This window comes from Crocodylus porosus, unplaced genomic scaffold, assembly GCF_001723895.1.
Source record: "Crocodylus porosus isolate Cpor-Errol unplaced genomic scaffold, CroPor_comp1, whole genome shotgun sequence".
NCBI classification, from domain to species: domain Eukaryota; kingdom Metazoa; phylum Chordata; order Crocodylia; family Crocodylidae; genus Crocodylus; species Crocodylus porosus.
Window position 1 is genome coordinate 60,350,775 of NW_017728907.1, and position 22,722 is coordinate 60,373,496.

General features: G+C 44.6%; 1 protein-coding gene across 1 annotated transcript in view; it reads left to right on the forward strand.

Moving 5' to 3' along the window:
• The window catches only part of ROR1 (receptor tyrosine kinase like orphan receptor 1), an 87,515-nt gene that overhangs the window by 12,636 nt on the left and 52,157 nt on the right, over positions 1-22,722 (forward strand). Inside the window, exons 2-3 of the mRNA XM_019531569.1 lie at positions 9,345-9,632; positions 12,195-12,225. Of these exons, the coding sequence (XP_019387114.1) occupies positions 9,371-9,632; positions 12,195-12,225 (293 nt within the window). The 5' untranslated portion in view covers positions 9,345-9,370. The remainder of the gene's footprint in view (positions 1-9,344; positions 9,633-12,194; positions 12,226-22,722) is intronic.

Below are 22,722 nucleotides of genomic sequence, written 5' to 3' on the forward strand. Positions count from 1 at the left end.
ACAGGCTGAGAGCCATGGGGCTCTTTAGCCTGGAAAAGCACAGGCTCGGGGGTGATCTGATGGCCACCTATACGTTTATCAGGAGTGACCACCAGTACCTTGGGGAACGTCTGTTCACCAGAGTGCCCCACGGGATGTCGAGGTCGAACAGTTATAAACTACTGCGAGACCGTTTCAGGCTGGACATAAGGAAAAATTTCTTTACTGTCCGAGCCCCCAAGGTCTGGACCAGCCTGCCATCGGAGGTGGTTCAAGCCTTGAACATTGAACACCTTCAAGAGTAAATTGGATGCTTATCTTGCTGGGACCCTATGACCCCAGCTGACTTCCTGCCCTTTGGGGGCGGGGGGGCTGGACTCGATGATCTTCCAAGGTCCCTTCCAGCTTTAATGTCTATGAAATCTATAAGTGGCTAAGTCACCTGGAGCGTGGGGCTCCCCATTGATCTGGAAATTTGGTGGCAGAGGAGTTGTGGCAGAGTTAATTGCCACAGCTCTGGGAGCATTAATGCTGCTACAGCTCCCCCAGTGCTAAATTCCCAGTCTCATGGGGAGCCCCTTTGGCCAGATGACCCAGCTTGGTAGGTTAAGCACTGCTGCATTAAAATGTTCAGCTTTGTAAACATATTAATTATTTTGCATAAACACCCACCCACCCACAAAGAGAAACTAATTCATTTAATAAATTAATTATAAACAATATTTGAAGCAGAAACACTCAGCCTCTGGCATCTATAGAGATACTTCATGGGAACACCATCAGTTTAATTGTGACACAGCAGTTATATTGTTAGCAGAGTGAAATGTGTCTGCATGGTAGCATTCTGGCATTATGTTTGCAGTCAGTGCAGCAGTAATAGTTTGTCAGCATCTTTCCTCCTGTTGTTGGGAAGTACAGCAGGAGATCTACACTCCTGCTGTCCTGTGAAGAGGGGCTTTGTTCATGGAAGAAGTGAAGCCAACCGTTGTTTTGCTCAAGTCAATAGGATATAGTTTGGGAGGTACCTGTGTATGAAAGAGGAATTGAGTTATGGACATTTTATTTCTGATCAATGCTCATCAGGCAGACAGGTTGAAGACTGTGGTGTTAACAGTAGAACAGAGGAGATGCCAAGAAAATAGGACTTGCACCTATTCCTTCACTCTAGGTAAGTTTAGTAGTTAATGCATTCATTAGTTCAGCAGTCAGTGCCTTGCAGCAAATGAACATTCTTACCTTTTCTTACCGATTAGTGGTTCTCAATCATTTTAGACTCAAGCCACCCCTCCAAAACGTTTCAAAATGTAGTGGCATCCCATTTGTATCTCCTGAGCATAAATACAAAATACTATAAAATACAAAATGCTGATGGGTACCTACTGCAAGAATAGGTTAGTACAACCAATCTGAATAAGATATATGCTAGTGACTGTTAAGTGCTATTCTCCTCACCACTGACTCTTTTGCAAGTCAAGGTGAGCCACAGAATTGCATACAATTCACCCAGAATTCCTCTGCTGCACCCTCTCTCAGCCTATGATTAATGTGACCCCACCATCCATGAGTTGAAACTAGACCAGGTTGCCCTGCATCCCAGCTGCACATAAATTTTTTGAGCATCCCAGGACTTGACAAGAACTTCCAGACTCAGTCATGAGTGGGGGTTAATTAGCACATGGATCCTTTGTGGGGGGTATTTGGAGTAGATTCATAGATTGTTAGGGGCTGGAAGGGACCTTGCAGATCATTGGGTCCAGCCCGCCTGCTGTAGGCGGGAAGACAACTGGGGTCAAGTGTTCCCAGCACTGTCCAGTCTTCTCTTGAAAACCTCCAGGGTAGGTAACTGCCCCACCTCTGGAGGGAGTTTATTCCATAGTCTGGTCACCCTGACTGTGAAGGAGTTTTGCTGGTATTAAGCCTGAAGCGGCCTTCCAGAAGTTTATATCCATTGGTCCTGGTCTTCCCCAGGGGTGCCCTAGTGAACAGTTGTTCACTGAGCTCCTGATGCACTCCTCTGATAGAACAGTAAGCCACTATCAAGCCCCCTCTCAACCTTCTCTTTAGGCTAAAGAGGCCCAGGTCCCTCCGCCTTTCCTCATATGGCTTGCCTTGCAAGTCCATAATCGTACAGTTGGCTCTTCTCTGGACCCTTCTCAAGTTTTTCCACATCTTTGAACTGTGGCACCCAGAATTGGACCCAGTACTCCGACTGCGGTCTCGCCAGTGCTGAGTACAGCGGGAGCATCACTTCCTTAGTTTTACGCAAGATGCATCGGTTGATGCATGCCAGAGTGTTATTTACCCTGCTGACAACCACCTTGCACCGATGGGTTATATTCGTGTGATGGTCAGTCATTACCCCTAGGTTCCTTTCAGCCATGGTGCAAGTCAAGCTGTCACCACTGAGCCTGTATGTATGTTAAGGGTTATTTGCCCCCAGATGGACCACCTTACACTTTATCTAGTTCCGGTCTACCCAACTCTCTAACCTTCCCAGGTCTGCCTGTATCAGCAGCCTTTCTTCTGGTATGGCCACACTGCCCCATAACTTGGTGTCATCCATGAACTTGGCCAGCAAGCTTTTCACTCCCCCATCCAAATCATTGCTAAAGATATTGAAAAGCACTAGTCCAAGCATGGACCCCTGAGGGACACCACTGGCCACTTCACACCAAGACAACGTGAATTCGTTCATGAGAACTCGCTGGGTCCTACCCTGTAGCCAGTCTCCCATCCACTGAATGGTTGAGCAGCTGAGCCCACAATCTTCCAATTTTCCTACAAGGATATCATGGGATACTAAATCAAAAGCCTTTTGAAAGTCTAGGTATATAACATCTACCTCGTCCCCCATGTCCAGGTGGTGAGAGACCTGGTTGTAGAAGGAGATGAGATTGGTAAGATGAGACTTACTCGTGACAAAGCCATGCTGGCTATCATTCAGAATCTGACCTTCCATGAGCATATTGCACTTAGATTCTTTAATGAGCTTTTCCAGGATTTTCCCTGGGATAGAGATTAGGCTGATTGACCTATAGTTGTCCAGGTCCTCCCGCTTCCCCTTCTTGAAGATGGGCACAATGTTGGCCCTCTTCCAAACTTCAGGGATCTTCCCTTTGCACCACAAATTCTGAAAGAGCTTTGCCACGGGTTCTGCAATGACTTCAGCCAGTTCTTTCAGCGCTGTCAGATGGAATCCATCCGGTTCTGCTGACTTATAAATGTCTAGCTTTTCGAGTTAAAGTCCCAGTGTGCCCACTATGAGCCTTATTTCGCTTGACTTTCCCCATGGTCTAGTGAAATACCGAAGCAAAGTGGGCATTCAGGAGTTCCATTTTTTCCTGAACGTTGGTTACCAGCTGTGTCCCACACTTCCATTTGTTCTCCTTCTACTTCCTACATACCTAAAGAAAGGCTTCTTATTGTCCTTGACTCCTGTGGCTAACCTAAACTCAGTCGCCGCCTTGGCTTTCCTGATCATTTCCCTACAAGTGCTGGCCACTAAACTATAGTCCTCCTTGAGGACTGTCCCTAGCTTCCACTGTGTATATACCTCTTTCCTCTTTTTTTAAGAGGACCGCAATGCCCCTATTAAGCTAGGAGGGCTTACCAGCCCTCCTGCTACCTTTTCTCTTTGCAGGAACGGTGTTCTTTTGTGCTTCAAGGATCATGCCCTTGAGCAACGACCACTCTTCGTGCACCCCATTTGCCTTTCCTTCATGGTCCCCCATTGCCTCCCCTACTAATGCTCTGAACCTGTCGAAGTCAGCATACACACATACTGAGCAGTGCTGAGTTATGGGGTCACCATTGAGGGTAGGGCCACACTAATCGTATGTGCCAAGCTGAGAAGAGGGTGCAACACAAGGATTCTAGGTGAAATGTACACAATCTCGTGGCTCACCATGGCTTGAAATGCTGTTGACTCTGGTGGGGCACAGCTCAGTGAACTATGTGTTAAATCATAAGCAGAGATCCAGGTTTTCTGTTCACTGCAAGAAAATGTGGATTTTTTCCTTTAAAGGAGAAACATATGGAAAACCATGGAAAATTTGAAACAGGCTGCTTGGGGCTGAGGGTGTGGGGGAGGATTATCACAGGCAGGGGGTGCAACATGTATGTGCGCATGCACACATCATGGAAGCCAGACAGCATAGAGAGCAGTTCCTGCAGCTGCCCCATAGGTAAGTCTGGGGGGCAGGGGACATAGGTGACATGTCAAGGAGGCATGGTGGTGGCATGTGCCCCCCACAGATTTGTGCACCCACAGCGGGCATGGGGCTGAACTGGCTGGACCAGCACAGGCAAGAGCCACCTCTGTGGCCTAGTAGGCAGGACCCAGTGCAGGAGGGCAGAGCGGGGTGGCAAGATTGCCACTACCAACACCAAGACTCCTATGCCAGGCATGCCACCAGCAGCATGAGGAGTAATTGGGGAGGGGGGGCACTGCCCTCACCTTCTCCCACTGCCAGCTGCTGCCATGGCCCAACTGTCGCTGTTGCTCCCCTCAGGCTGTGGCTCTACCCTAGAGGGGAAATGGGGTGGGGGGCAGAACAGGTGGCTTGAGGGCTTGATGGCGGCTGGGCCATGGCGATGGGGTAGAGCTATGGGTTGGCACACAAACAGCTGGCAATGCAAGGACATGAGGATATGCCACCCTTTACCTGCCAACACAAGGACGTTCCACCCTCTCCCTGTCCCACCCCCTCCCAGTCCGTTAGTCCTTATGCTGTTGGTGGCATGGCTGGCCTGAGGGGTCCTGGTGACTAACCTGGTCCTGGGTCTTGCCACCATGCTTCACCCTCCCATGCCAGGTCCTGCCTGCTGGGCCACAGAAGCAGCTCCTGCCCATGCCAGTCTGACCAGACTCAGCCATATGCCTGCTGTGGGTACACAAATCTGGTGGGGCACATGCCCCCCCCCCCCGCCAGTACCCCTAACACCTTGCCTATGGCATTGCCTATGGTTGGGCACCCATGCTCTACATGCTGGGGCTTGAGGGCAGGAAGAAACATGTTGGGGGTCAAGAGCAGCAGCAGGGCTGGGGGGTAGTGGGAACTGTGGGTCAGGAGTAAGGGGCAATGGCAGAGCTGGGAGGCTGTTGCTTGACAGTGAGGGGCACTCACTATCAAGGCTGCTCAGCACCACAAAGCAGCAGGAGGGCAGCCACAGCTAGACCCACATCCTGGTGAGCAAAGGGGGCATGGGGAGCTCTGATTTTCTGTGATAAGAAAACTAAAATCAAATGCCAAAATATACAGGTATTTAGAATTTATTTTATTGTTACAATTGAGGTACTGGTAGGCTTCCAAATTGCTATAAAATGGTAAATATAGCCATAATACATAGTGTTCAACTGATGCCTTTATATATAGTGGTGTTTCATTTTAATCATGGAAAAACATGGATTTGGAGTTTTTTAATGAAAGAATTTTGTATTTTTTATCAGCGAAATTAGGGTTTTTAAACACAGAAAGCAGGATCCCTGACATAAGCCTTTTGACTTTGAACTAATATCTTGCATAGGTTATACTAGATATAAGTAGGTGCCAGAGTACTATTCAAAAGTGTGTTTTTGACTACCTGTGCTAAAAATTGCATCAGTTTAGAAAAAAGTAACATGAATCAATTCTGGATGAAGTAAGTGCGTGAGTAGTATATGCAAATTCCTACAGCCATGTTTAATGTCATGATTATTGTTTTCAAATTGGCTCCTCACTTTCATGTGCTCAAGGAAAGCAGTGTCTGACAGTAAAAGGAGGGGGAAGGGACTGCCAGAAGTAACAGTTGAGGGGAAGCAGAGAGCAAAGGACTACCTGATTCCCCCATATTTATTTTCGCTGCTGTAGTAGTGGAAGAAGGACAAATTCAAGGTAAACCTCCAATAATTAGATTCTGTACCTGGAAAATTATAATCTAATTATTGGGGGTCATCTTATAATCAGGGTCATCTTCTATTTGAGTCAATATGGTAATATGATGCAGGCAGCAGACTTTTCTGCTTCAGCTGCTTCTCAGTACAGCTCCAACATGCTCCTAATAACTGAGGCATGCAGGACAGTTTCTCCCCATAACAGCAGCAGTACTGGCCACATGGGAACACCCAGCTGAGAATCACAGTTTTAGATACAAGTATGAGATTTCTTGAAAGTGTTGGTGCACTTCTGCCTTATTTTTATTACAAAACTACCTTGTTCTTCTGAGATAGTCATGTTATGAAACCACCAAATCATGTTAAACTTGATTATTAAATTTTGTTAGAATCTCAGACCTCAGCTTGAGCTCCCAGTGGTTTGCAGCTTGGTCTGAATTAGGGTTTGGGCACAAACTTTTTGGATGTAAGACTAAGCTAAGCTGATTTCAACAGATTTTAGGGTTTATGTACTAATCTGGGGGAGAGTTATGGCTTAGAAAAGGATCAGAAACCCTAAGAATCCTGAGTTGGTTCTTCAAAAACTGTATTTTCATGTGTATTTTTAGAGGAGTCCTAGCTTTTACTGTAAAGCATACTCTATCTATCACTGTTTATTTCTTCTGGTCCTTTTTTGCCCATTCTCAAGTCTGATACCTGCTCAACATCCCCACTTCATTACTTGAATCCCTTGCATGTTCTGCTTCTTAAACATTGTGTGTATAATATAAGTTGTCTGTAAAGTTGTCAGCAAGATCCTCACAGGGAAATTAACATTCCTCTTTCTGGCAACTTGCGCTGTAAGCAGCTAAATTGCTGCTTTTGAAATACTATCAAGAATTATGTAGATTAGCATTGTATAGAAATATTATATTGGATAATTAAATGTGGTTATTCAGAAGTTATATGCTATTAGCATGATTTTATTAAATGCAGATTGTGGTGAGAGCCCAAGAATGTACAAGCTGACTTAGATTATGTTTCCCAGTGAGTTTATTAAGATAGCCTGTCGGAAATACTTCTGGCCCTGCAGTACAGGATGCGGAGATGATTTGCATAGCATATAAGGCCTTGCCTGCAGAACTAACTGGGATCTCTAGGGACTGAGCTCAGTTTGCCCAGTCCAGAAACATGCTTCTTTATAATTTCCCCTCACCTATGGAATCGCTCCCCCTTTGTAGTCATTATGTAAAAGGTTCTGGTAAATTAGATGCATGTAAGCCTAAATCCAGTCATCTTTTCCTTCTTGTTCATGCCTGCCTGCACTCTAGAAGCCATCTTCAGTGGTGCAGACAGTGTGCATAGATGCACCTTATTACTCTCCATTGTTACAGTGTAGTGTAGTGACTAACCCAGAGTAAAAGTCAGTCCCAGCCCCAAAGAACTAATGCTCAGCCTAGACATAGTTGTAGCGAAAGGCACATGAGTAAGGTGAGTAGTGGGGTAGACTGCAATTATTATATTAGTGGTAGATTTTTTTTAATGGGTGTGGTTTAGTTAGGAATTTGCGTAGGAGGGTTCATTAGATAAGTGGAAAAGCAAGGAATGGGGAGAAGAGGGGAAGCTGAAAGAGGAGTATGGAGAGCAGGTAGCATAAGACTTACAAGAGAAGGCAGAGAGAGAGGTTTGGAGTGAGTAACCAGTTGCACAATATCCATATACAAAGCCGTAGCATGCAGCCAGTTCCTACAACATCTGCAGAGGCTGCTTTTATCCTTGCTTTGAAGGAACTGAAAGAAAGCTGTCACTGCTTCCCCATTATTGACTGATGGGGAACATTAAAGACAAGAGTTGGTCTCAGTTGAGGCCCATCTTTTCCCATTTCCCCTGCACAATATCTGGACTCCCCCAACACCTTCTCCATGCAGTGACAGCACAGATGTTCTACAGTGCCAGTCAATGAACTTCGTTACCTATGGACCAGGCGGTCCTCTCCAAGGTAAACTGGAAGATCAAGTGTAAGCTCCTTTAAGCAAATATCCTTCCCTTGGCTGTATTAGTCTGTCTCCTAGCTCAATGAGGCCCTGATAGTGGGGGTACCTTTGGAAACAATAGCAATGGACATGATGATAATCAAAATGTGTTCCTCTCATACTTCTCTGTTGCTTTAGATTGTGTTTCTATGGCAAGGACTTCCTTTTCATTAAGAGGATTCAATTCTGGCATTGGATGAGCAACAGTGGAGACTGATCCTTTCTCTGCCGCTCTGGAGTGGACAATACATTGCAGATGAACTGTCTGTTCCCAAGTGCAGAACAGCGTGTCTGTCCTTCCATGATACCTCAGCTAAGACAACCAAGACTTAGCTACTTAAAACTAGGCTGGATTTGAACCTGTGGCAGAAAGGAAAGGCTGTCTAGTCCATTGCCATTACCCCAATCTATCTAGTCCTCTGATTTTAAGAGAGATAACTAAACTTTTGAATGCTAGTACTTGGTGAAAGAAGCCAGTGTCCACAAACAGACAAGAAAACAGCATATCTCTGAATTTTGATTTTAACATTTTCCATTGGCACAAAATTAAAGGATTCTTGATAATAGAGTTATACTTAAAATGTCACCTGCTTCTGATTTGAAAAGAGAACATCTTTAGAAGATCATCTCCTGAGGTCCTGAAAATGTCATTTCACCCATTTCATATTTTGCCTATAAGAAAGAAAGAATAAGGAAAGAAAGTAACACTTAGTGGTTGTAAAATTCTTTATAGCATCAATAAAAAAAGTTTTAATTTTCATTTTTGGTTTTGTTCTTTTCCTGTACTGTATGCTTTTCCATTTTCTGAAGCTCATTTTAAAACTACTCTTTCTTCACTTTGGGGGATATTTTATATCTAGGCCTGAATTACTCAAAGGGACCTATTTGTCAGAAGAGATGGGCACCCACTATGCACCAAAATAAATGGGCAGATTTTCAAAGGAATGGAAGGCATGCCATTTATAGCTGAGCCCCTTGGAAAATCTGGCTCTGGTTTGAGTTCAGAGCACCTGGATGATGTGGCCCCAGAGCTTGTTTGACAGTCTCACACTAATTGTTTGGGTATGGAATAAGAGCAAATATGACCTTATGTTTGCGATGTTGAATAAAGAAAGCAATGTGATACGGGGAAAGCTGACAGAACTAGCGTTTAGATCAGCAGTTCTTTTGACATCATGTCTGTATGGAGAAAAGGGAGACCACAAGAAATGTAACACCTTTCTCCAAATAAGATAAACTGATAAAAGGAACACAGACTTTTATCATCCCTTCTTTTACTACACAAAGTCCTATTGGATATGAAAAGTGGCTTTATTCCTGAGATGTCTATTATCAAGTATTTACATTTGGCATTAAGTCTAAATTTGTTAACATCGAGTTCTTTCATCATCCTGTAGAAGGCAAGAATGAGATTTCTTTAAATCTGTCATTTCTAAGTTTGAAGGTATTGTTCACCTTTTCTCCCCTTGTGTATTTAACAGATTACTTCCTGACACTTGATGAGCCTATGAATAACATAACCACCACTCTTGGCCAGACGGCAGAACTGCATTGTAAAGTCTCCGGCAATCCTTCTCCAACTGTACGCTGGTTGAAAAATGATGCACCAGTGGTTCAAGAACCCCGAAGGATATCTTTCCGTGCAACAAGCTATGGGTCTCGATTACGAATAAGAAACCTTGATACTACAGATACAGGCTACTTCCAGTGTGTTGCAACTAACGGCAAGAAGACCGTTTCCACGACTGGTGTGTTGTTTGTGAAATTTGGTAAGAATTACCTTCCCGAACTTTTTATGTTACTTGGGAAAAGTGCTGGATGAACAGGACCAGCAATAGAAGTTCTTTGTAAAACCACAGAAAAAAATAGCGCAAGGAGGTCATCAATGCAAGCTTCTCTGTGATGGTTGGTAATTGTGACTGTTGCTGGGATGGATTTTGTGATGAGTCTACTGGGACTAGGACTTAGGCAAGGGAACTTATTTAACAGAGGACATTGAAAAGCCTTTAACAATCTTTAGCTTTTTTCTAACTGAGGCCCTGGCACACATTAGTTACGGCGCAGTTAATACATGAATTTCACCATAAATATTAACAGTGTTACACATTCAGCCAATTTTTCCATGAAGTGGCAAACCAACCACAAAAACATTCCACAGACCTTTGTGGCTCACTTGTATGGTGCCATAAATTGAACATGCAGCACCCCCATGCCAATGCTGACAATCGGCTGATTGTATCGGGATCAGCATCAGAACCAGGACAGCTTCAATCCTGATGCCAAAAATAAGCTGCCAGGAAAGAAGGTTGCAAGATTCCCCACTGTATTGGAGGTGTGTGTGGGGGGAGGGGGCAGAGGTCCTGGCACCCCCTGAGTCCAGCAGCCTTTCCTGCCTTGCCCTGCAGCCCCTGCCAGAACCAGACTTGGGACTTTCCAGAGCTGGGTCAGACAACGAGTTGACAGCCCTGGATCTGGAGTGAGCTGGGGGCAGGGGGAAACCCTGGCTTCAGAACAGAGCTGCAGATTACCTGATCTGCAGATCCAGATGTGCATGGCAGAAGGCACACCGTTTGGGATGAGGCATAAAATTACTCTGATCCCAGTCGTACCATTATCTTAATGTCTGCCCACAGGCCTTAGCAAGATTTGAACCAGCAGTCAGATCAGAAAGACACTGTTGTAAATCTTCAACCATGAGACACTTTTTTTACCCCCCTTTGTATAAACAGGAGAAGCCTGGAGAAGACTGAAATTGAAATGCTCAATACAGTAAAAATAACAGCTGCATTACCAGTATCATTTCCAAGGGTTGCAAAAAGTAACACGTTTTCTCTCTGAGCCAAAGTATATCTTCAGATAATTGAGGTGGCCTGACAATTGTGAGGACCTCAAACAAGAAACAGGTTTTTGTATGTCTTCCCTTTACTTCCACTTTCAGAGGAGAATACTGCTGTGAGCTGAAGAGGTTACATAGACTTAATGAGTATTTGTAAAAATGGGCAAAGAATGTATAAGGAATAATATATTTAATGAATTTCATGGCTTTTTTGTTCATAAATAATTCAGATTGCCTCAAATTGGTTTATATTTAGATCATTCACTGAATAATTTCTGAAAATAACTCCTGGCAGGTAGCCGATTGACAAGCAGTTGTTACTCAGTGATCAGGATTCGAAATTCAGGATAGTTTGTACAGGAAAGGAGGAGAGAAAAGAATTCTTTTTTTTTACGTAGCATTTCTGTAACAGACACTCAGTAGCCTTCTAAAGGAGATGCTGATTTAACATTAATTTGAAATCTAGTTTACATAACTATTCCTTAAGGCTTAAGGCATGGTGTTACATGACTCTTCCTGCCAGTAAACATAGCCTTTCGAATATTTTCAGAAATCAGACACGAAAGAGTGTGAACATAGTATAAGGCCCTGATCCAAAACTCACTGGAATCAATGGGAATGCCCTGTTGCAAATCAGGCCTTCACTCAAATGAACTTAAGCCATTTTCAATAGTTCTTTTCTGTGGCATTTGTTAGTCAACCATGGCTGTTGCATATGTCGCATATAGCCCTGTCTTCTGGTTTGGGAAACTGAGAATAATCTGTTAAAATAAATAATCCATATTTAATATGATATACAGTTGTTTTCATCTTCTAAATCAGTGGTGCTCAACCTTTTTCCCTTGCAGGCTAGATGGGCAGTGCCTAGTCTGACTGCTGGCCAGACCAGTCCAGTGCTTGAGATCAACACCATGGGCACTACCTAGCCAGGCAAAGGCGGGCAGGGGGTAGCCCAGCCCAAGCCTGGCCTTGCAGGGCAGGGAGAGAGCAAAGGGAGAGGGATGTGAGTCAGCTGGGGTGGGGGATGGTGAAGGGGGCATGGTTCAGCACTGCAGGAGGGATGGGGCTTGATCCTGGTTCAACCTGGCACTGCAGGGGAAAAGGGGGTGTGGCCCAGGCCCATGGCAGTGGGGTGGAGAAGAGGTCAGGGGGCATGGCACAGCCCTGGGGAAAGGAAGGGGGCTTGACCCAGCCCTGCACAGAGAAGGAGGCATGGCCTGGCTCAAATTCAGCCCCACAGGGCGAAGGGGTACAGCCCAGCTCCAACTGACTGGGCTCTAGGAATTTGGCAGGGAAGAGGGTGGTGTATTAATGGCCACTGCTGCTCCTCTGCCAAATTTCTGAACCCCAGGGACTCCCATGGGGCAGATGCACTGGCTGCATTTTTGGCCTGCAGGCTAGAAGTTGAGCACCTCTGTTCTAAAGGTTTGCTAAGATATCTTGCTAGGTACCCTTCTGTAACTAATCTTGCTATTTCTACTCTCTCTTTTTTCAGGTCCTCCACCAACAGCAAGTCCAGGATCATCGTAAGTTTTTTATTTATTAGTATTTATATCGGCAGTTAAACATTAACTTGTCATTTTATGCAATAGTAGTAGTTGAACATTCTGTTTAAATATATAGCGGTTTGGGACAACTGTATTATCTAAGACATGGGTACGTTTCCAAAGTGTCCTGTCAGCTCCTCTTTTTTACACTAGACTGTTTGTGTAATTTTCAGCATTTATTTTCTTTGGATCATGTGCTACCCTCAGCTTTTACACAGTCCCATTGACTTCTGTATACATGATGCTCATGGAATATGGGTAGAATGTGTCTTTTAACATGTGATGGAGCCCAATCTTGAAAGCAATTTCTTCTGGGTGTAGTTCTTAGTGCCCAGGAATAATTTCACTGATATTAATCAGACTAAATGTATTGAGAATTGTACCTAATACTTAAATAGATCCAGTCTTTAAAACATGAAATGTACATTTGAAGGTGGTAACTAATTATGTGGTAGCTATGTTATTTATCAGCACTTTAATTGAAACTTGACCTGTCTTAGTGACATGAGAGATGCTGAACTGGTGACAGAAATAAATGCAGTAGTAACCAAAGTGAGAAACTAAACCAATTTTAGGTGTGTAAAATTTTGAGGCTTATCAATGTTCCTTATTTAAAGATGATTAGGTAACCCTAGATGTATTGCAGAGAATAAGTGTTCTGGTTACAAACTGGGGAAGGCCTCCAACTACAGAATGACGTGCCACGATGCCTTCTATTGAAATGTCACAAGATGTGTCTTTGCCTGTCTGTCTTTATGAAGGTATCTTACATCAAGGCTCCTTTGTTTGTTCGCAAAGGTAGAGCTTTTGTTTTTGATAAGGATTTCTCTTGTAGCTTTATGGCCTTGAAGGGGGTGTTCTTAATTGTGTTAAATCCCAGATCTCAGTAAGCTAGTGTTCTTTTGCAGTTCAGGAGACTTCATTATTTAGGGAAGCTAGATGCTTTCAAGTTTCATAGTTTGTAGGGTCAGTGTTCGTAAAGCCATGCCAAGGGTCCCGCAATGACTGCAGCTAATTCCCTCAGCACTCTGGGGTGGAGATCGTCCGGACCAGAAGTTCCCTGACTAGATCCTCACTAACCCTTGGCCAAGGTGCGCCTGTCCTGGGGTCTGAGGGGGGCCCAGAAGAGGGGTGGCTGTTGTGGTCCCTGCTCAGGAAAATGGAGGCAAAGAAATCATTAAATATGTTAGCTTTGTCGTCTGGTGTGACGACCAAATTTCCTAGCACGTCCTGCAGGGGCCCCATGTTACCCGGAACCTTCTTTTCGCCCCCTATGTATTTAAAAAGGGACTTCTTGTTGTCCTTGATCCGGGAAGCTAGTCCCAGTCCCATCTCTGCCTTGGCCTTCCTGACCGCCCCCCTGCATCCCTGAGCAACCACAGTATAATCCTCCCTGGTGATGACCCCTCCCTTCCATTGGGTGTGCGCCTCCCTTTTAGCTAAGTGAGCAAGATGACATGGGATGCATGCTAAGGGTACAGGTGGAATTGGCTGAGGTAATTTCAGAGCCAATAGCTATCTTCTTTGAGGACTCAGGGAGGTCAGGTGAAGTCCTGGATGATTGGAAAAGGGCAAATATATAGTGTCCACCCTTAAGAAAGGGAGGATTAAATTACAGAGGCTGTCAGCCTAATCCTGGGACCCGGAAAGATCATGGAGTAGGTCCTCAAGGTACTGCTTGATATCTTCATTAATGATTTGGACAGTGGAATTGAGAACGTGTTTAGCAAATTTGCGAACAGCACCAAGTTGGGTACAGTTGCAGACGCTCTGGAGCAGGGGCGGGCAATTATTACTGAGTTTTGGCAAGCCATCGAGGGCCACATGACAGGCAGCCCAGGGCAGATTAATATTAATTTTCTCATTTTTTTAGGGGCCCTGCAGGCTGGATAGAATGGCTTGGCAGACCACATTCAGCCTGCGGGCCACATTTTGCCCACCTCTGCTCTGGAGGGTAGGGCTAGGATCCAGAATGACCTAGATAGACTATGGAAATGGTCTGCAGTCAATCAGATGAGATTCAGCAAGGACAAAGAGAAAGTCCTGCACTTGGGAAGGAATAAATGTATGCACAAATGCAGACTGAGAATGACTGGCTAGGTTGCAGTACTTCAGAGAATGACTTGGAGGTTACAGTAGATCATATGCTGAATGTGAGCCAACAGTGTGCTTTTGTTGCAAAAAAGCCCAGAGCATACCAAGTTGTATTAACAGGAGTGTCACCTGCAGATCTAGGGGAGAGATTCCTCTGCTGTGTTCGGCATTGGTGAGGCCTCGCCTGAAATACCATGTCCAGCCCTCCGTCCCCGCCCCACTTCAAGAAGGATGTGAACAGTTTGGAAAGTATCCAGCACAGAGCAACAAAAATGATTAGGGGCCTAAGAGGCAAGACTTATGAGGAAAGTCTGAAAGAACTAGGGATATTTAGTCTCGAGAGAGGAACTAAATTAACAGCTAGGAAACTAAAAGATGAAGGGATTTGATAACAAACTTTAAATACTTGAAGGGCTATTATCAAGAGGATGGAGATGAGCCTTTCTTGGTGGCCATAGCGGACGAGACTAGGAACACTGGCTTCAAGCTTCAGCAAGAGAAATTTAGGTTGGAGATTAAGGGGAACTTTCTGACTATGTGGGTGATCAAGCCTAGGAACAGGCTAATTAGAAATTTTGGAATCACCATCCTTGGAAGTTTTCAAGAGCAGGTTAGATAGATACTTGGCTGGAGTGCTTTAGACAGGGATGCTCCTGCCTTCAATAGGGGGCTGGACTAGATGAGTTGGTGAGGTCCCTTCCAGCCCTACTTTCCTATGTTCCTAAGAGAAAACAAAAGTCTAGTGTTTAGTGCCGTGGCCATTTATATTTGTCATACCACGTTAAGCAAAACAGATTTGTGGAATTCTTCCATTTATAGCAAATTCTTTGAAGAAGAGAATTTGAACTCAACTACAGGCCCTCATCACACCAAAGAGGGCACAATCCCACCACCTTCATTAAGATTGTTTTGAAGTCTAAGGGTATAATACAAAGCTCTTTGAAGTAAACAGAAGAACAGTCAATTATTTCAATTTACACTGAATCAGATACCAAATTAGGAAACTGAAATTTTAATGTTTGTTCCTTAACAAACCCAGGATGTCATTTCAGATATAGCACTGTCCATTTATCATATGTGAGGACAAATACAAAATGTTTTAAAGGGGAAGTATTTTAAAAGAAAGGAAAGCTGGGACTCCCTCTTCTTTAATGGTAGTTGAGTTTTCGACTATATATACATATCATAATTGTAATTTTGTAATCAAAAATTCTTAATCACACCTTCATCATCCTGGAAAATTGTAGATTCCTCCTCATGAAGGAGCACATGATAATTAATGACGTGGAAACCATGTCTAAAGAAATAGATATGATAATCAAAGTCTGCTTTATTTGACGGTGCAATTTTTTTCAATAATAATCCTAGTAAAGCTTGATGTATATGTATCAAGGGAGTCAATCAGGGAAGATACCTGTGAGAAACAAATGATAAACAAGAATAAAAAAAATAATCTTGAGCACAGTTCAATTCTGCAGTCATTGACTCCGGACTAATAGCCGTTTGAATGAGAGCAGTTAGATTCCGTGGAACTAAAGAACAGCTAGAGGGAAAGAAAATGAGATGCAAACCATTGAGAGAAAAAAGGAAAGAGAGAAAAGAGAGAAAGTCTCTTCAAAATTGTTTCTTTTTGTCACGTTAGAAAATGATGTAATATTTTCAAACATGGCCCTCCCATCAAGTGAGCAAATACCTCTGAAAAAAATTTAGATCAAACCAAAATGATAAGGAAGAGCTAGTGGGAAAAGTAAATGTACAATGGGTAGCCAAATGTCAAGGCTGTTGTTTGAAGATGTGATGCACAAAACTAAAAGAACCCAGGCAGCACAAAGTGCTTCTCTAGAAACACAGAGCATGTTGTCCAGTGCAGTGAACCCCAGGGTGGTATATTTGTTTAATTAGAAACAGACACTTGTTTTAGTCTTTCTGCAGCTGTATTGCTAGGTTGTCTGATATTCTGGTCATCAAATGCTGGGAGCCTATCTCCTCTGAAATGTCCAGCTCCAGAGTCTACTTCCTATCAGATAATTACAGGGGTGCCCGACTTCTTTGCCCAGTGGCCCAGATTGGTATTGTTCGGTCCATCCGTGGGCCAGTTGTGGGCAGTGCTCCTACACGGATGCAGGGGGGAGACCCTAACATGGCACCATGGAGATGGAAGGAGGTGTGGCCCTGCCCCAGCAATAGGGAATGGGCATGACCTGGCACTGTGGGGGGCAAGGATCATGGCCAGCCCTGCAGGGACAGGGAGGTCTGGCCAGGTCCCAACCCAGCCCTGCAGGGAGGGAAGGGGGTGTGACCCAACCTCAGTACAGAAGTGGGGGGACATGGCCTAGCCCCATGGGGGTAGGGGGTATAGCTTGGCTCCAACCAGCCACATGGGAAATGGGGTTTGGGAATTGGGCAGGGAGGAGGGTGGCCTTATTAACGGCCACTGCTGCCCCGCTACCAAATTTCCAGACCCATGAGGAGCCCTTTGGGCCAGATGCAATGGCTCCACGAGCCTGCATTTGGCCCACAGGCCAGAAGCTGAGCATCCCAGGATTATTAGGTTGCCTTGAAAGACTCAACTGTTCTTGGGTGCCAATGATATAAGGAAAGCCTACTTTCATTTGTAAATGGTTGTCCCTCTTCTAGCTGACTCAGAATTATGCATCTGGGACTAGCAGGTTAGTCCATGGCTCCCTTTTCTTTCAGTGAATACCGGTGCTAGTGGTTTTTCTGCTAGTGGAAGTTGTTTCTTGAGGAGAGACATAAAACTGAGGGGTTGGACACTTGAGTTATAAAATGTCACAACAATTTTTTTCAGGAGTAGCTGCAGTAGTTCTGATGTCCTGGTCATATTAAATTCAGGTAAATACCCCTGGTTCATCTAAATTTCCCAAGAAAGTCAAAAACCCTGCATTCTGCATTCTCATCCCCTGTTGTTTAGGACTGTTATGTACTTTTGCTGTGCGCTGATGAAGTTACTAAATTTTGTCTGAGCAGTGACTGCATTTAATGCTGATTATCCCTGTGAATTGATTTGAACTTTAAATTTGAAAGAAAAAAGTGCTTTATAAAGGCTCCCAGCTCTACTCATCCCAGTTGCTTATATCCTAAAGGAGTTTCAGACCTCTTAAGTGCAGGGCTCTGGGCAGAGATATTGGGCTGAATCCCCAGCTAAATAAAGAGATTCTAAGTCACCTTTCTCTTCCCAAAGGCACTTGGCATAAATGAATTATTACAATACATCCTGGAAATCTTACAGGGTTTCTATGGCCTGGCTTGTTGTCTGATCCTTGAAGGACCTCTGAACCATGCCACCCACTTAATCTTTGAGCTGTTTGACTGCTACTCTGATGGATCAGCAGTCAGAGAAGATGCGTAACAGCTCAGTACAGCAGCAGCCTTTGGAGACACGGCACAGCAGAGCATGAGAGATAAGAGGACTTCACATAAGAAAAAAAAATCTTGATGTGACAACACAGTTGAATTGTCCAGCCACCTTGCTCTGCAGGCAATTTTGTCCACTTTTTTTCCTTTTCATTTATCACACTTGTTCTGATTCTGCATTCAATCTTTCCAGAGTAAATCAGGAGCAATTCTAATGATGGTTTTGGAGCTATTTTATACTACTACAATAGATTCTACCACAGTGGAGTTCAGTGAGCATGAAACCGGCCCCTGGGAAAGGAGAATCAGACCTACTCGGATCAAGGGTGTCACCCTGTTAACCATGCTTCTGTTCCACAGTCAGTCCTCTGTTAAACTTCTGCTTCTGCCTGGGTCCCGTAACTCCATTTTTGGAACCATGTGTTCTCCTCGGAATAATTCAAACAGGAGCAAGCGGTTCTGATAACTCCGGTGTGAAAGAAAACAAAATCTTAAAAAGGATGAACCAGACAAGCCCTTCATGAATATAGCCGACTCTGCCGAGGTTCCTGAAGTCATGTGCACATCGCATGCAAGGGTTGTACAGTCTCTATAGGAATCACTTCCTGTGTGTTTCATGGCAAAGCAAGTTAGAAAAAGAGCCTGGTATTCTACGTGGCTGCCCATTTAACTTTCCCTGTGAAATGTTGACCTCAGCACACCAGAAATGTTACATGAATAATGCAGTGATGTTCAGACACAGCCTTGTAGTTCTTTGTGATATTTTAAATTTTGAAAGGAGGAAACAACCCACTTTATCTCTGTTATTACTCTTTGGATTGCAATGAACTGAAAAATCTCAGGGCACGTCTGAAAATGAAGCCAATTATATTGCCATGTGTAAGACGATTACTTTTGTAAGTGTATCTGTTGGAAGGTTCTTCTATCCTAACATACATCATTTCATAGATTCATAGATGGTAAGGGAGTGGAAGGGATCTCAGAAGATCATCAGGTCCAGCCCCCTGCATCAGGCAGGAAAGACAGCTGGGGGTCAGGTAACCCCAGCAAGGTGACTGTCCAGTCTCCTCTTGAAGATTTGTTCAGCTGATTATTAAAAATATAACTACCATGTCAGGGAAAAAAGGTCTGGGCTGTAATTAAAAGGGGGAAATAGTTCATAAACTCAAACAACTCTCTTATAGTCAAAAATTGTTTATTAAATTTATGAACTAGCAAATTCCACAGGCTTCCACTGTCCCAATTTTCTAATGATTAAATTTTTTCTATTTGGGGAGTGGGAAATAGTTAAACACATCTGGGTTTCTTAGTGAAACACACATTTTATACAGTGGCTGTCTGTGCCTGGATGTCAGCACAGTTCTCTTCAACAAGAAAATGCACAACCCCTGGCCAGCATCCAGGTGGGGCTTAGCCAACTATGTACTTGATTGCGCATTTCAAAGCGTAGCAGAGGGAATCATCCCTTCTGAGCATAGATGGTAGGCTTTAAAGAAGAAAGAACTTTGATAAAGAATTAAGGTTTTCTCTTGTGCAGGTGCCAACAGATTAAATTCATAGGAGCGCTGCTTCAGTTGACATCCTCATTCTGACGTTCCCAGTGCTACTCAGCACTAATACTTTCACAGCTTCCAGCATGAGAGACTGGTGTAGTGGATCAAGTGACCTACAGTATATCAGCTGATGAAAATCATGCATTTCAAGCCACACAAAATAGACCACTGCTTTTGCAGAAAGTGTATCAGTCGGATTTCTCAGCGACTGTGGAGAGTTTTTTGGAATGAGAATTGAATACAAGTTTTAGGAGTTCTGGACTTGGATATCCTTATTTGGTGTGGTAGCCTGTGCATTAATCATGGGATCTCAGACATAAGTAGAAAGTGGGATTTTCTTCATAAAGGCCAATATAAATATAGTTGTGCAAAAAATAAAGTAGTGGTGTTAAAATGAAGACCTTAATGTCTGATGCCAACAGAAACTATGTTGCATTTTAATATATTGCTTCATCCTACTGAAAATATTACTTAGCCCTGCCAAGGTCTGGGAGAGCCAGGACTATCTGTTCAAAGGGGGCCAGTCATACAAATTCAGTTCTCTCTTGGGAAAGGGTCAGACTCTTATCCTTGGGAAAGTGGTTGAACTGGTGCATTTTTGCTGCATATACCACTACCTCGCTCTATGTGGAATTCCTACCGCCTCTCCTTCCACCCTTGTCCTTTGCATGCACAGCAATATAATGCCCCATGTGCCAGCTGTGTGAATTTTGGAAAGAGGTATGTTCTTTGGCCTTCATGTACTGCTAGGGCACAATTATGTGAAGATCCCTGAATAAGCAGAATACAGCACTTTTTAAAGCATACCTTGGTATCCCTAAAAGGTGCAGTTTCCTTTATTTGTCCACCTAAGACATTTACACAGCTACAGGTCTGTAGTATCTGAGCATCTCACAGTCTTTAAGTATTTATCCTCATGATAACCAACTTCTGTCATCCCCATTTTATGGATAGGAAATTGCAAAATGAAGAGGCTGCATAACTTGTCCAAGGCCCCATATAAAGTCTGCAGTGGAGAAGGGCATTCAGCCAAGTCCTAGGCTAATGCCCTAAACACTGAATTATCCTTGTGTTCCACCATAGCCATGCATCTCCCATAGGCTTTAATGGGAATCATGAGGCAAAATCCTAACAGAATTTATTGAACACATGTGCTTTTCTAGTATCGGTTAGATCCACAGTGAAATTTTCTCATTTTGGATCACTGTAGGTTCGTAATTAATGCAGCTGGGCTAAATTCTGCACCCAGACGCACTAACAGATCTAGAGGACATACACTGAACTCTGGCCAAGCACAAGATTTGGCTCACAGAATGGAGCCAACGGAGGCTTTGATGAATATTTTCATGTATTTTATCTGACATATTCCAGTGTGCAGACAGACAATAAGCTCTCCTGTCTTGGTGCAGTGGTTCTTGCGAGAAAAGTTGTAAGGGATATGCAGACGTATTTGTGTTGTTTGAAGATTTTATTAATCAACTTCATCTAAGTACAAAGAAAAGAAAAAGCTAGGTTGGGGAGGAATATTAAATCTTATAATAAAGCTTTGTTAGCAGAAAACAGCATTTCCTGAGACAATGTGCTTCTAGGAACAGCATTAACGGCACTTTTTCCCACTCCACCAAATACTGTTATTTAACATCACTTATAGAAAAAAAAGGTTTAGCATTAAAAAGGACCTTCCTGGACTGCTATAAGCCATGTTTGAAAAGGAGCTGTACTTGTATTTCTATTGGTCTTCTAGTTGCACTGTCCATGTCACTGTCGGAGCCACACTAGTAACATTCATTGCAGTGAGGTGCTTTGTGATAAAATGCTGAGCAGCTGACAGCTTAATTTTTTGCACTCCTCCTCAAGTTTGATGCATCCATTCACAAATGAAATTCCTTCTAGTCCAGCAAATATTTTTCAAACTCTTTTGGACATACAGTTTGGAGAAATAACCCAGAGTCAGGAGAAAGTCAGATTTGAGATGGTAGGAGTCCTGGCACTTGGAACCCAAAAGGCTTTGATGTTATTGAAGAGCTCTTGTGCTCCTTCCCATAGATTTTGTAGACACTAGGGCTTGAAGGGACCTTGCAAGATCATCGGGTCCAGCCCCCTGCCCAAGGGGCAGGTAGCCAGCTGAGGTCAGATGATCCCAGCAAGATAAGCATCCAAGCGTTTCTTAAACGTTTCCAGCATAGGTGCTTGCACCACTGCTCAGGGGAGTTTATTCCAGACTCTGGAGACTCAGACGGTAAAGAAGTCTGGACAGTGACTTGGAAGCTCTGGTCTCTTAAGGGGTGTCTGCAGTGTTCGGGAGTGCCACTGGGAAAATATGCCCTGCTCATTCACTTCTCTTTGACACACAATGCATGCGAACTGTACCATCAGTGATCACTGGGGGTGGGGGCAGGGCAGGGGCAGAGCTGTAGCTGGGTAGGAGTGCAGAGCATGGGGCTGTGCAGACCTGCACTTGGGGGGACGGCAGCAGTGTGGAGCTTGGGTGGGCAGCGTGTGAGTGTGAGGGAGGATGTGGGTACCCCTCCAATTCTTCCCCCACATGGTGCGCATTCCTGGCAGATGGTGGCGGCAGCAGGTGGGGGCACTCGGGGCATTGATGCCCGGCATAGGTGCTGGTGCCTGGTGGAAGTGCTGCTCTGGCCAGCATTGCCCATCGCAGTGAAGGGCTTAGCCTCTTCTGGGCAGTCTGTATTGCTGACACTCCCCACCATGTAGCCCCTGCACTTGTACAGCACAGGAGGGAAGTCCCAGGTGCTGGATCTGGCTGCCTTCCCTGTCCCCCAGGAGAAGGTGCCTTGGGCTTTCCTCCCATGCTGTGCAGACTCAGTGGCTCTAGCATCTGGGCCTTCCTTCCCATGCTGTGTGAGTGCATGTGCATGGCGATACAGGTGGCCCTCGCCGCAATGGGCAGTGCTAGCTGAAGCTGCATCCTGCCAGGCCCCAGCACTCTGAGCACCCTGCCTGCTGCTGCTGCGTCATGCGGGGCGTTGGGGGGTCCCCACACACCCCCAACCCTCCCTCACACCCCACAAAGGGCACACAACCACACCCTTCCCCCACAACCCCTTGCATATACATAACCCCCAGAATACCCTATGCCCGCACACGCAGCCACCCCCCAACAAACCCTCCACACACACCCTCTACCCTACCATACACCCAATCACACACATAGACACCCCACCACACATACACATACCCCACCACACCAACACACACACACACACATCCTCAACCACCCCCGCAACAATATACAAGATAGTTTCGTAGTTTCTAGGGTCGGAAGGGACCTGAGCGGATCATCCAGTCCAACCCCCTGCCATGGCAGGAAAGAGTACTGGGGTCAAATGACCCCAGCAAGATGTTCATCTGACCTCCTCTTAAACACCCCCAGGGTAGGAGCCTGCACCACTTCTCTTGGAAGTTGGTTCCAGGCCCTAGCCGCCCT